At 40.0% G+C, this 12,396-nt stretch overlaps 1 protein-coding gene across 4 annotated transcripts in view; it reads right to left on the reverse strand.

Annotated features, from left to right (window-relative positions):
• The window catches only part of TTC1 (tetratricopeptide repeat domain 1), a 58,389-nt gene that overhangs the window by 19,623 nt on the left and 26,370 nt on the right, over window positions 1–12,396 (reverse strand). For all 4 annotated transcript variants that reach the window (XM_023218858.1, XM_023218859.1, XM_023218862.1 and 1 more), the window contains exons 3-5: window positions 12,291–12,351; window positions 10,723–10,835; window positions 4,083–4,119 (exon numbers count right to left, since the gene is read on the reverse strand). In XM_023218858.1, the coding sequence (XP_023074626.1) occupies window positions 4,083–4,119; window positions 10,723–10,835; window positions 12,291–12,351 (211 nt within the window). The remainder of the gene's footprint in view (window positions 1–4,082; window positions 4,120–10,722; window positions 10,836–12,290; window positions 12,352–12,396) is intronic.

Genomic DNA, 12,396 nt, shown 5'->3' on the forward strand with positions numbered 1-12,396 from the left:
TAGATGGAATCTTGCTCTGTTACCCAGGCTGGAGTGTAATGGGACGATCTTGGCTCACTGCAACCTCCACCTCCCGGGTTCAAGTGATTCTCCTGCCTCAGCCTCCTGAGTAGCTGGGATTACAGGCATGCGCCACCATGCCCTGCTAATTTTTGTATTTTTAGTAGAGACAGGGTTTCACCATAATGATCAGGCTGGTCTTGAACTCCTGACCTTGTGATCCACCAGCCTCAGCCTCCCAAAGTGTTGGGATTACATGTGTGAGCCATTGTGCCCGGCTTGTTGCTCTAATTTCTTAGGTTAAATAATCCGTGCATTTTCCTCTCAATTTAACTTTTAAAACGACAAATAAAAATTGTGTATATTTATGGTATATAACACAAACATAACGTATTTTGAAATATACACACAAGGTGGAATGGCTACATTGTGCTAATTTATAGATAGTATTTAAAGCTTCAGAACTGAATGAGATCACTTAGGGAGAAAATACAGAAGGAAAAAAAAAGAAGAGGGTCCCATGCTGGACTAAGAACTAGAGACTTCCAAATGTTGAGGTTGACATAAAAGCTAACAAAGGAGAATAAGAAGGAACAGCCAAGGAAGCAGGGAAAAAACAAATAGAGTTCATTAAAATTAAGAGAGAGAATTTTAAAGGAGAAAGGAATGATAAACTGTATTAAATGCAGGTAAGGTCAAGTAAAGTTAGGCTAGAGAAGCAACTACTAAATTGAGCAAGATGAAACTGTTGATGACCTTTACAAGATGGGTTTCAATGGCATGGATAAAACAAATGCTCCGGCCGGGCGCGGTGGCTCAAGCCTGTAATCCCAGCACTTTGGGAGGCCGAGACGGGCGGATCACGAGGTCAGGAGATCGAGACCATCCTGGCTAACACGGTGAAACCCCGTTTCTACTAAAAATACAAAAAAACTAGCCGGGCGAGGTGGCGGGCGCCTGTAGTCCCAGCTACTCCGGAGGCTGAGGCAGGAGAATGGCGTAAACCCGGGAGGCGGAGCTTGCAGCGAGCTGAGATCCGGCCACTGCACTCTAGCACGGGCGACAGAGCAAGACTCCGTCTCAAAAAAAAACAAAAACAAAAAACAAAAAACAAAAAAACAAAAAAAAAAAACACCAAATGCTCCATGGAAGTGAAGTAAGGAGAAAATGGAAGACTAAGTAGAGACAGCCAAGTATAGACAATTATTTCAATGAGAGGGATCAGATAAATGGTATAGCAATTGAAGGGGAATATTGGGTCAGGAGAAGGTTTTCTGAAAAAACCCCAGACCTTGAGCTGGGCGCAGTGGCTCACCCCTGTAACCCCAGCACTTTGGGAGGCTGAGGTGGGCAGATCACGAGGTCAGGAGTTCGAGATGAGCCTGGCCAATATGGTGAAACCCCATCTCTACCAAAAATACAAAAATTAGCCGCGCGTGGTGGCATGTGCCTGTAGTCCCAGCTACTCAGGAGGCCGAGGCAGAAGAATCGCCTCCTGGGAGGCGGAGATTGCAGTGAGCCGAGATGGCACCACTGCACTCCATCCTAGGCGACTGAGCGAGACTCTGTCTGAAAAAATAAAATAAAAAATAAAAAATAAAAAAGTCAGCTGGGTGTGGTGGCGTGCACCTGTAGTCCCAGCTACTTAGGAGACTGAGGTGAGAATGAACTTAAACTTTATGTCAAGGATGAAAACCCTGGAGCTCCAATATGACCTCAGAAATAAGCTCTTTGCCAAGGTTTATGAATTGAGAGAGGGGAGAGAGACAGAGAGAGAGAGAGAGAGTGCGAGTGTGTGTGTGTGTGTGTGTGTGGAGGTGGGGGATGTCGGGGGCTCTCGATACAAACAAACCATATTGATATAAATGTAATTTGCCTATGAATACAATGCATGTATCCATAACGACCATGTCTAACCACATAAATATTAGTTTAAGCAAATCCAAAAACAAATGTGGAAAACACTTTCGCTGGAAAACACTTTCTTCTCCTTTCCCTCATTTTCTAGGCAAGGCTCCTACACTTTGGGCTGCAGCTGGAAGTAAACTGTTTCATATGGAAATGAACTATTTCTAACAATATACCATGCTAATCACGCTTACAAGGCATTTTTTCACCATTTGGTTACAGAGAAAGACGCTCTGAAAACCAGCAGCTTGTTCCTAATTTAAACTTCTCAAACCCACACATCCTCACATAAAGGAAATAGGTTAAATAACTTCTTCCAAACAAAACAGTACATTCAAAATTAGTTCCAGTCCAACTTGGTAACAGATCAGAAGTGGTCTTCTATATTATAATATAGAAACAGTTTCAGACACTATAAGGAAACACCAAATACAAAGAAAAGAAAGCCAGTAGAGAGGGCCCCAAACTAATTAAATAAAAAGATAGGAGTGTCAGAGGCATTTGAATCAGAGTGGCTCCATCTTGAATAGGGGCTAGGTAAAATAAGGCTGAGCCCTACTGGGCTGCATTCCCAGGAGGTTAAGGCATTCTTAATCACAGGATGAGAGAGGAGGCTGGCACAAGATACAGGTCACAAAGACTCTGCTGACAGAACAGGATGCAGTAAAGAGGCTGGCCAAAACCCACTAAAGTCAAGATGGCGATTGAAGTGACCTCTGGTCATCCTCACTGCTTCCTATATGCAAATTATAATGCATTAACATGCTAAAACACATTCCCTCCAGCACCACGATAGTTTACAAATGCCATGGCAACATTCAGAAGTTACCCTATATATTCTAAAAAGGGACCCTCAGTTCTGGGAAATCTCTGCCCCATTCTTGGAAATCTCATGAGTAATCCACCCCTTGCTTAGCATATAATCAAGAAATAACTGTAAGTATACTTCACTGAGCAGCCCACACTGACTGCTGCTCTGCCTATGGAGTAGCCCTTCTTTTGTTTCTTTATTTCTCTAATAAACTTGCTTTTTCACTTTATGGTCTTGCCCTGAATTATTTCTTGTGAGAGGTCCAAGAATCCTTTCTTGGGGTCTGGATCAGGATCCCTTTTTGGTAACAGCAGGGGAATACACGCTTAGTGTGAGAGGGGATCTAGATAACATATAAGGTTCTCTTCCACTCTATAATTCTCCCAGAAACTATTATCCAAAGAAGAAAAACTAAAAAAATAGAAAACACAAAAATAGTGATTTGTTAGAAAAACTTGTGAGACTAAGGTGCAAGACAAAGTGATTACGTGTACTCTTCACATGAAGTTGGTTAGAGAGGCAAGACACCAGTCTGGCCTATCAGGCAATTTTTGAAAAACAAAACAAAACAAAACCCCCCAAAACACAAAAAAACTGTAGTGACCCTATGTCTGAGGTGTCACTATAAAAGTTAGTGGGATGATAAGATCTTAATAGAACTTAGGTATCATATAGCAAAGGCTTGATTCATTGTGAATCTGAAAGGGTAAAAAAAATGATGTGAAGTAGGTTTGGAAGAATTATGACACCCGAAAAGACTATCAATTCACTAACAGAAACTGTCCCTCATCACAGTTGTCCCCCTTCTCAAAATACACAGATCCAAATGCTCTAACAGCAGCTACAATCTTCAATTTGAATCTCAACAGAAAGTAATTCAGAGACTACAGGAGGTAAATTCTATTCCATGAGTTCTGTTGCCAAGATAGCACTGAATTTTTTTTTCTTTTGGAGACAGGGTCACTCTGTCACCTAGGCTGGAGTACAGTGGCATAATCATGGCTCACCACAGCCCCAACCTCCTGGGCTCAGCCTCCCGAGTAGCTGGGACTGCAGGCACATGCCACCACATCTGCCTAACTTTTGTATTTTTGGTAGAGACAGGGTTTTGCCATGTTGCCCAGGCTAGAATTTTTCTTCATGTATTTACCAGTAGAGGAGAAACTGACTGAACTATCCATTCAAAAGCAGTTACTCTAAGATGACTATTATATAGTATCTCTGAAAATATAGAATTATAAAGCTACCTCTTGAAAGGCCCCAGAGGAAGGTTACACATGTACAAGCGCACACCTGACCCAAAGCCCCTCTGTCTGAATAATGCTCCTGTATGTTAACATGTAGTGAGATAATAAAGCTGTACCTTTGCTGCAGTCATTGATGGCCATTTCTTTCTTGTCCTAAAAAGAAAAATAGTATTAATATATGTTGCCCTAGTTTTATCTTAATGGCCCAAAGGCTTAATGACATGATCTGATCACTAATAACTGCTTATGGAGATACAGAATGGTTTTCAAAGAAACTATGTAAAAACCTGAACGTTACTTCCAAGACAAAATTCAAAATTTACATGGGGATGGCTCTGATCTGAAAGCCTCCTGGTAACACATTATTCAAGTCACTTCTTTCTGAAAGTGTCTTTAAAGATTGTTCTAACTGACCTATTACATTTGCAAGACACTTTACATCAGAATGCTGACATTGAGAAACTTTGTGACCTAAAACAGGGCAAATGACTGACATGTGAATAACTGAATTACCCTCCTCTCTGGCTAGTGGTTATACTATCATACCCCAAAGTTGTATATTTCAGAAAGTATACAGATGCTCCATCTACAGACACACAGTGTGGCTTGTCATGTAGTCTCAGTTATAAACCTTAATTTATCCACTGATCAAACAAAAATACAAAACACTTAAAGTATTTAACTAATTGAACTTTCTGAATCTAGAAGCATGACACAGCGGAAAGAACACTGGATGTCAAAGACTGAATTCTGGTCCTGGCTCTGACAACCTGCTCTTTAACACTGGCCATGCTATTTTCCTTCTCTAGGGCTCAGTTTGTCTCATTTAAATTAGGAGCAGTGTGGACTGGACTGGATGTTATATAAGATGTCTTGTAGTTCTAAAATGTCCATTTTCCTGAAATTAGGAATTTTTGTATTACAGAAATAAGTTATTTCAAATAAGTGTTCAATATTCTCACAATGCCTACTGTAGCAAATACTAAATATTCTGCAGAATATTTCAGAGCAATGTCAGCGAAATTGTTTCAGGATTCAATCAAAAGCAGTTTCAGGGCTGGGTGCAGTGGCTCACACCTGCAATCCCAGCATTATGGAGGACCAAGGTGGAAGGATTACTAGAGGTCAGGAGTTTGAGACCTGGCCAACATGGTGAAATCCTGTCTCTACTAAGAATACAAAAATTAGCCAGGCGTGGTGGCGGGTGCCTGCGATCCCAGCTACTTGGGAGGCTGAGGCAGGAGAATTGCTTGAAATCAGGAGGTGGAGATTGCTATGAGCCGAGTTCACGCCACTGGACTCAAGCCTGGGCAACAAAGCAAGACTCCGTCTCAGAAAATAAAAAAAAAGTTTCAGGATGAAGAGTGATGACTTAATGAGTGTGGGGTATCCTTTTAGGATGATGGAAAAATTCTGGAACTAGATAGTGGTATTGGCTATATAACACTGTGAAGGTATTTTAATACACTTAATTGTATACAGTCGTGCACTATATAATGACATTTCAATCAATGATAGATTGTGTATAAAACAGTAGTCCCATAGGAGTATAACGGAGCTGAAAAATTCCTATCACCTAATGACACAGTAGCCATCATAACATCATGGCATAACTTACTACTCAGATGTTGGTGTGATGCTGGGGTAAACAAACCTACCGCATTGCAAGTCATGTGAAAGTATAACACAGGCTGGGCATGGTGATTCATGCCTGTAATCTCAGCACTTTGGGAGGTCAAGGTGGGCCCATCACCTGAGGTCGGGAGTTCGAGACCAGCCTGGCTAACATGGTGAAACCCCATCTCTACAAAAAATACAAAAAAATTAGCTGGGCATGGTGGCGCGCACCTGTAATCCCAGCTACTTGAGAGGCTGAGGCAGGAGAATCGCTTGAACCTGGGAGGCAGAGGTTGCAGTGAGCTGAGATAGCACCATTGCACTCCAGTCTAGGCAACAGAGACTCCATCTCCAAAAAAAAAGAAAGCATAACATATACATAACACTTGATAAAAAACGGCTGTTACTGGTTTATGTATTTACTATACACTACTTTTTATTATGTTAAGAGTATACTCCTTCTACTAAAACAAAAAGTTTACCATCGAACAGCCTCAGACAGGTCCTACAGGAAGTATGGAAGTATTCCAGAAGAAGGCATTGTTATCATAGGAGATGACAGTTTCATGTATGTGTCACTCTTGAGGACCCTCCAGTGGGACTAGATGTGGAGGTGGAAGACAGTGATACTGATGCTCCTGATCCTGTGTAGGCCTAGGCTACTGTGTGTATTTGCATTCTAGTTTTCAACAGAAAAGTTTAAAAAGTGAAAAAAAAACAAAAACAAAAACAAACCACTATTTAATAGAAAAAAGTATATAGAATAAGGATATAGCTGGGCATGGTGGCTCACGCCTATAATCCTAGTGACTCGGGAGGCTGAAGCAGGATGACCACTTGAGGCCAGGAGTTCAATACTAATCTGTGAAACACAGTAAGACCCCATTTCTTAAAAAATTTTTAAAAAAATTAAAAGAAAACCAAACAAAATTAGCTGGGCGTGGTAGTGCAGGTCTGTAGTCCCAGCTACTTGGGAGGCTGAAGTGGGAGGATTGCATGAGTCCAGGAGTTCAAGGCTGTAGTAAGCGATGACCATGCCATTGCACTCAAGCCTGGGCAAAAGAGCAAGATACTGCCCCGGCTCAGAAGATAAGGATATAAAGAAAATATTTTTGTAGTTGTACAACATGTTTATGTTTTAGGCTGTTATTACAAAAGAATTTACAAAAATTTAAAAGTTGATAAAGAAAACAAAGTATAGTAAACCAAGGTGAGTTTATTAAAGAAAAATAAAAAAAATAAATTTAGTGAAGCCTAAATGTAAGATGTTTATGAAGTCTACAATAGTGTAATGTCCTAGGCCTTCACATTCACTCACCACTCACTCACTGACTCACCTAGAGCAATTCCTAGTCCTGCAAGCTCCATTCATGGTATATACGGTATATGTATGTGTATGTGTATACATATGTGTGTGTGTGTATATATATATAGATGCACCATTTGAAAAATATCTTATACTGAATTTTTACTGCACTTTTTCTGTTTAGATACTCAAATACTTACCATTGTGCTCCAACTGCCTAGAGTATTCAGTGTGGAAACATGCTGTACAGGTTTGTAGCCTAGGAGCAACAGGCTATGCTATACAGCTTAGGTGTGTAGTAGACCATACCATCTGGATTTGTGTAAGTATATGATGTTTGCACAATGATGAAATCACCTAATAACACATTTCTCAGAATGTATGCCTGTTGTTAAGTGACTCATGACTGTACTTTAAAATGGCCAACTTTATGTTATCCGTATTTTACCACAATATACAAAACAAAAGGTTTCAGGGTCATCTGGGACCTTTTTTATTTCTCTTCGAATGTTCAGTATACCAGTTCAAGTATTAAAAACCCTAAGAAGTCCTTTAAAGAAATTTGTATAACTTTATATGTCAGTATTTCTCCAACCTATCACATTTCTCTAAGTCAAAGACACACAATTTCACAGTTTCTGAAATAGAAATAAATCTTTACAATTTATGTGTACAGCTGTTGTGGTGGTATTCTTTGTGTGCCTAGAAGTGATTATTAAGCTGTAGTGCATCTTATCCACTGCCCTCTTCAAACCAAGGAATTACGGAATTTTATTGCAGAAACTTTTGCTTGAGGCTCATAGTCTGCTAATACCTCAGAAGACCCAGGTGTTGTCTGGTGCTTACAATGGTAGTCCCCAAAGTGGAGTGTGTGAAGAAAACAGATCACAACTTTACCATTCTTTCATAATTTTTATATATAGGTAGCTATCTCTATAAAACAATATACATAATACATAAGGACAAAACAAATGTACACAATATACAAGGACAAACAAATCTAACTATACATATAAAACAATGTATATAAGGACAGTAAAAAAAGAAAAAGAGAACCTATTCTTTTAGGGCTCTGCTCTTGTGTAGCTAGCAAGACCTAGAGCTGAAACTCTGTCCTAACTCCAGGTTACCTTTTCTCTCTCCAGATACGAAATGTGAAGTGTGGCCAGGGGCACTAAGTCAGGGATGCTAAGCTTGCAAACCTGCCTTTCAGAAATTCTTCGTCTTTACCTCTTAAAGCAGTTGAACCATCATTTCCTTGAAAAACTTAGAATATGCTCCTTAAATTGTGTCAGGGCACTAATCCTAGAAGTTATCAAGTCTCTCATTTTAGAGTCTTCATAAACTATTAAAAACTTAAGGCCAGGCACGGCGGCTCATGCCTTCCTAGCACTTTGGGAGGCTAAGGTGGGCGGATCATGAGGTCAGGAGTTCAAGACCAGCTTGACCGACGTGGTGAAACCCCGTCTCTACTAAAAATACAAAAATTATCCAGGTGTGGTGGTGGGCACCTGTAATCCCAGCTACTCAGGAGGCTGAGGCAGGAGAATCGCTTGAACATGGGAGGCAGAGGTTGCAATGAGCTGGGATCATGCCACTGCACTCCAGCCTGGGTGACAGAGCAAGACTCCAATCTCATTAAAAAAAAAAAAAAAAAAAAAAAAAAGAATGCAACACTTAAAAGAACAGAAAACTTTACCAACAAAACTATTCTTTGAACAGGAAGCAATCATAGAGCAATGCTCTTTTGAGTTTTCCTCAGATGTGACAGACAAAATATTATTAGCAAGACCATATATCTTCCTAACTCAAGAACCAGATTACTTATGCCAGCCCAAACCTAGAAATATCAATAACTTGGGTAACTATGGAAACAAAGAATCCCCAATTCCAGGAGCTAACTGGGTATGGTGCATTTCCCCTGATACTGAAGGCGCATCCTTGATCCCATTTCACAATGACAATGTCCAGTCTAAGAATGTGGCAAAATGGAGAAGCAAATCCAAAAGATCAGAATTTTCCAGGTAGGTGTAAAAACTGTTAGATGTTAATTCTGATTGCTGGTGGGATACATTAAAGAATATTGTTTTAAATAAAAAAAACCAATTGTTTTGTTTTCTCTAATAAAAAATGTTGCTTTGTATACTCTAAAATTATTTCTTCTCTCATGCCGCATGAAATAGTCCAAAAACACTCTGCTTTGAAGATTGAATCCTATACAAGTTCCAGTAAAAAAAACCGTAACCTTTCTCCATGTCCAAGCATTCAAAGCACACATCCCCATCCCTGCCCTGGAGCCTTTCAAAAAAACAAACAAACAAAAAAACCTTGTCCCCTAAAGTAACTGTAGTAGAGACGTTTGAGAATTTCAGACAGTATCCAAAGAGATATCTGATCTAAACAAATGAAAAAACTGCCACTCCCAATCTTGAGCCAGCATCATGGTTGCTTAAAGCTATGTTAAATAACCTATCCTTTGCGCTTTGAATGTAAGTAGCCATAGTTTAAAAAGTGGTATTTAAAAAAAAAAAAAAAAAAACACTCCCATTTCAATCCAATGATTATGAAGACTAAATAGGAAAATCAGACAAATCAGAAACAAATCTAACTTATTTTTTGAGATGGAGTTTCACTCTTGTCGCCTAGGCTGGAGTGCAGTGCACTGCAACCTCCGCCTCCAGGGTTCAAGAGATTCTCCTGCCTCAGCTTCCTGAGTAGATGGGATTACAGGCACCCACCACCACACCTGGCTAATTTTTGTATTTTTAGTAGAGATGGGGTTTGACCATGTTGGTCAGGCTGGTCTCGAACTCCTGACCTTAGGTGATTCGCCCACTTCGGCCTCCCAAAGTGCTGGAATTACAGGCATGAGCCACTGTGCCTGGCCCAAATCTAACTTTTAATACCATCACGGTATAAAACAAATATATTTGTACTCTCACCTATTCCACACTCACCTTATTATACTAGGTTCTCAATCCTTTGGAAATACAAAATGTTTTTAAAGTTCCTTGACACCTATTTTGCATTTAGGGGTACCTTTTATCCCAACCGTTGGAGATTTCTCCAAGTGTCCATACTTTGAACAGAAAAGTCAGAATCCTAGGAATAACCATCTTTAAAGATGCTTTAAAGCCCAGAGTTTTCACCGGTGTTTCCCTGTGCCTTTGCATGTTTATCTAGAATTCCAGAGGCCTAAAATAAGGATCTAGAGCTATTCTAGGACATGCACTGCTTGGTTCACTGCTTCATTAACCTGCCCTAGTTTAGCAAAAAACTTGCCAGCCCTCCTTCCATGAAAGTATTCACTCAGCTACTTTAACGGGGAATATTAACAGTAATCTGACTCAAGTTTTTCAAAAGATTTTCTTTTCTTTTTTTTTTTTTGAGACGGAGTCTCGCTCTGCCACCCAGGCTGGAGTGCAGTGGCCGGATCTCAGCTCACTGCAAGCTCCACCTCCTGGGTTTATGCCATTCTCCTGCCTCAGCCTCCCGAGTAGCTGGGACTGCAGGCGCCTGCCACCTCCCCCGGCTAGTTTTTTGTATTTTTTAGTAGAGACGGAGTTTCACCGGGTTAGCCAGGATGGTCTCGATCTCCTGACCTTGTGATCCACCCGTCTCGGCCTCCCAAAGTGCTGGGATTACAGGCTTGAGCCACCACGTCCGGCCTTTTCAAAAGATTTTCTATTCTCCCTGTGGCCTTTACATCAGGAACATACATGGGTAGGAAAAGGGAGGCAGCAACCTCTATGCTAGTTTTTGGAGAGAAACTATGGTATGAAAAGACTGCAAGTCCATGTGCTTTTTAAAAAGAAAAGGTCAAAGATACATACCTGTTTCATCCTTGCTGCAGCTCTATTTGAAAATAGAATCGACCTCTCCTTTTGGAAGCAGCATGGGCACATTTCAAGGGCTCGACTATAAGAACTTTCAGCTTCTATATAATCTGAGGATGATAAGATAAAGGATGAGTGGTCATTATTATTTTATTCCTGATACTACTATATTCCGCAGGATCTCAGAAGCACTGTTTTCCATTCATAGGATGAAGGTTTCGAGTTAAAAGATGGTCACAGTCTATTAAGTCTGGGGCAGTAAAAATCACTTCCTCCTTTCTTCTCTTTAAAGGAACAGTGCTCACTTGTGCCAACCTCACAGGCTGTGCTTGGTAAACTGACAGCTGAACATGCTGTCAGCGACAAGCCCTCAATACTCAGGAGTCCTGGCATTCCCTCAATGTTCAGTTTTCATTTGGCTGGGGAATTCAGAAAGGAGTTTTCAAAGGAGGTTAGAGAACTAGACAGAGGAAAGAGACTAAACTCTGGGATCCATGGCCTGAGATAAAGAAAAAAATTATATTTGTTTTAATTAAATCTGTTGTGCTTTCATACAGTCAACCTGGCTAAAACGGCATCTGTGAAATGTTTGAAGAGAGACATTTGAAAGGAAAAATGTAAAAATCAATATTCAAATCAAGACCTTAAAAGAGAAAATGGTGAAAAAGAGAATTATGGTCAGGATACTAACAGAAAATTGCCTATGTACTCCTTTCTCAGGTTTGAAATATTTAATATTAACATACAAAAAATATGCTTTCAAAGTTAGAAGTATTTATTCTATTAGAAAAAAATATTAATGATTACTAAACCAGGAAATAGAAGAAAAAAAATTAAAATTTGAAATCAGATAATAGGGTAACTTTTGGGGAAAAAAAAGAAAAAAAAAAAAAACCTGAAAATGACTGGGGGAAAATCTTAACACTCCTAGATTTCTGAAGGATATATACTTTGAGATGTGACAGAAGACTTCTGCTCTCAGATCAACTAGTTAACCCAAATTATCAGAATGAACCCCACCAACTTATTTCTAAGCAAATGTAGAAAATGCAGAAGGACATGAAGAATCTCTCTACTTAAGGCATCCAAAGAAAACGGCACATGAAAGAGCAACCCTTCTGAAGCAGTTTGGAGAATTTAAAAAAAGAAAGAAAGCAGGAGCAACCAAAGCCCTACCAGAGCAGTCAGGCCTGCTTTTATAGCCCCACAGCAAGTGAGGAGTGGGGACTCTGCTTTTACAGCAATGCAGCACATAACCTTTTAACACTCCAGGTTAGTGTTTTCCAAAGCAAGAGCTCAAGAGTTTCACCCTTGATTCTAGATTAATGGATAGTGGATTACAGAAAGACCATGCATGTGCCAAGAGACAAACGGCAACTTGTCACCATCAGATGAATAATTTGGCCTGGTTAAAAATCCAAAATGCCAAGGTACTGGGAAGCAACATTGTATTGTGAAGTTTGGTTTTGGGGTTTCTTCAAATGTTCTTTGGGATTTCTTCACAGACTCTATAACAGGATGAGGAGTCAAGATGACCAGATTATCAGTGCTGAAAGTTATCTTACCTCCTTTCTTAAACTGTTCATTTCCCTCCTCCTTTAGTCTAGTGCTCTCTTCTCTTCTTTTCTGAAAGAGATCAGAGAATTACATAATTTCTCACAATATTATTAT

The sequence above is a fragment of the Piliocolobus tephrosceles genome, chromosome 4 (assembly GCF_002776525.5).
Source record: "Piliocolobus tephrosceles isolate RC106 chromosome 4, ASM277652v3, whole genome shotgun sequence".
NCBI lineage: Eukaryota > Metazoa > Chordata > Mammalia > Primates > Cercopithecidae > Piliocolobus > Piliocolobus tephrosceles.